At 34.3% G+C, this 2,729-nt stretch overlaps 1 protein-coding gene across 1 annotated transcript; it reads right to left on the reverse strand.

Moving 5' to 3' along the window:
• Window positions 1-500: 500 nt before the first annotated feature.
• On the reverse strand, window positions 501-2,362 carry LOC137620505 (uncharacterized). Its single transcript, XM_068350692.1, has 3 exons — window positions 2,146-2,362; window positions 1,541-1,972; window positions 501-682 (listed from the first exon to the last, which is right to left on the reverse strand). The coding sequence occupies exons 1-3, from the start codon at window positions 2,360-2,362 to the stop codon at window positions 501-503; spliced, it is 831 nt and encodes a 276-aa protein (XP_068206793.1).
• Between the last annotated feature and the right edge of the window lie 367 nt (window positions 2,363-2,729).

Consider the following 2,729-nt stretch of genomic DNA (forward strand, 5'->3'; position numbering starts at 1 on the left):
TAAAAGGATTTGTGTATATATGTATAAACTTTTTTTTTATGAATTTTTATGTCAGGTCTTTTTTTTTTTCTACTTAATTTTTTAAAATATTTATAATAAATAGTTTTTCTGCAGATGAGTAGTATTTATCTATACAGTTGTTTTAAGCATTCATTGAAGTTTTTTTTGGCAAAAGAAAAAAGGAGGTTACTGCAAAAACTGATTTTTCAAGAATTTTTTTTGGCGTCGGGGTCGTTCGCGTCCGAGTATACCCTTAAAGGGGTGTCCGAGGACCGTACCTATCCAGGGTTAACTCCCAATATTCTTCTGAGGGCTTTGTTTTCAAACCTACAAAATTTGTTGGATATTGTTTCATTGTCATACCATGACGCATGTCCATACAGTAACAACAATCTCACTAAACTGATAAATAGCCTGACTTTTACTTGTAATATCAGGCGATTTGATTTCAAAATTCTATTTAACATAGCTGTTGTCCGTTTTGCTTTTTCAATCTTCCATTAAACTCCAATTCTGGAATACCCTTTATTAGAGATTCTAGTTTCTAAATATTCAAATGATTCTACATCATTAATAATTTCTCTTTCCGATGATATCTCATCTTCCATTGCATATTCCGTTCTCTTCTCTGTCATTCTTCTATTGATCCTGACATCCAATCTCATGTGATAATTCATGCATTCTGGTAAGCAAGCATTGCAAATACTGTGGTGTTCTGCTAATTAGGAAAGTATCATCAGCCTACTCTGCCAATTTCCTATTACTAATCCAGTCCAATCCTTCACTTTCCTCAACTGTTCTATGCATTACAAAATCCCTGAGGAGGGTAAAGAATATAGGTGACAACACATTCCCTTAGAGTACTCAACTGTTCACTGGAAATTCATTTAATTAGACTCCAGTAACATTAACTTTGCCCTTGCTATGCTTATGAACAGACTTAAGCAAATTTACAAATTGAAGAGGAACTCTATAATAATGCAGGACGCTCCACAAAATTGGCTGGTGCACACTATCAAAGGCTTCTTCATAGTCCACAAAGGCTCTCAAAAGTGGATTTCTATATTCTATACAATGTTATACATGTCTTAAAATGAAAATTTGGTTAGCACAACTTCTACCTTTTCTAAATCTTGCTTGATCATCTCAGCAGTATTTCATTGCATCCAGGGGCTTTTCATCTCTTGAGTTTTCTAATAATAGCTTCAACTTCATACACAGTGAATTCATTCATTAGCACATCAAGGTCTTCCTCAGCTTCATTTGTATCAATCAAATTATTATTTCATATCTTCTGTTAATGACCTCGCTAAAGGGTTCCACCCAACGTTACCTTTCTTCATGATCTCTTTTTGATGGGTAGATGTTTCTACTTCTTTGCCCCTTGGAGATTTCATTAATAATTCTAAGAGCAATTCTTTTACCATAGCCACTCCATGCATTAATAGCTTTGTCAGCATCATCTAATTACCTCTTTAATTTTCTCTCCAGCCATTCCTGTCTTTTCTTTTGACCTCACTATCAGTAGTAGAATATTTACCATGCTCTATCTTGTAATTTTCATTATTTCGTAAACTTTCAACAATCAATTTCTTTCTTTGTCTCCTTTTTATAGTATCACAAGTATCTTTTGAAATCTGTGGCTTTCTCCTTGTAACTCCATGTCCTAAAACTTCACAACCTAGGGACTTGATATCATACCATTTTTCGTTAATTGTAGGCCCTTTGTCTCTTAAGGTCTCTAAGACTGCAAATCGATTCCTACATTCAATTACAAATGTTTCTCTGTAGTCATCTTCTTTAAGCTTAGTTGCATCATACCTAGATATTCTAGCTACATTGCTGTTGGCTGCTTTCAGTTTTAATTTCAGTGTGGCAATGAAGAGATGGTGATCACTACCAATATCTGCACCTCTATAGGTTCTTACATTTCTCAGTGTCCTCCTTCTCTCCTTAGTAGTTTCTATGTGATCTATTTAATTTTTGTAGTTGCCACATGGTGAAGTCTATGTATATTTGTGGATGTCCTCGTGCTGGAAAAGAGTACCTCCAATGACTTATAAAATGTATTCTATTTTCATTTGCAACTTCACCAAGAGACTCAAAACCCTTGATTATTCCTTCCAACTTTATCATTGAGGTCACCAATCGCAATTTTCATATATCTCTCTTGGATCTCATCGATTACACTCCGCAGTTCTTCTTTGTATTTATCTTTCCTCTCTTCAGGGGAATCATTTGTTGGTGCATAGAAAACTATAACACTCATATTGCACTGCATTGATTTAAACTTTGCAAGTAACAATCTACTATTTACTGCTCTCCACTCGGTTAATGCCTTTTCTGCTATTGGTTTCATCATTATTCCTATCACTTCTCTCCCAACTGCATCAGTTCTTCCTGAATAAATATATAAATATATATATATATATATATATATATATATATATATATATATATATATATTGCCTTGGTCTAAGATTTCCTTATCAATCCCCTTCAAAGTGTTACAATTAGAGCCTAGATATCAAACCTATATTTCATAAATTTCCTCTCCACTTACTGTAAATTCCCTATCTGATTCATGGTTCTAACATCCCAATAACCAGTCTTCAAGTCATACTAATTCCAGTAAGATTATCTGCCAGGCATCATGAGTAGAATCCGAAAAGACATCTTGTCTATCAACTTCAACCCAATCCGTCACCCTACTGCCAGTCACTTCAACA

Source organism: Palaemon carinicauda, chromosome 2 (assembly GCF_036898095.1).
Source record: "Palaemon carinicauda isolate YSFRI2023 chromosome 2, ASM3689809v2, whole genome shotgun sequence".
In the NCBI taxonomy this organism is placed as follows: Eukaryota; Metazoa; Arthropoda; class Malacostraca; order Decapoda; family Palaemonidae; genus Palaemon; species Palaemon carinicauda.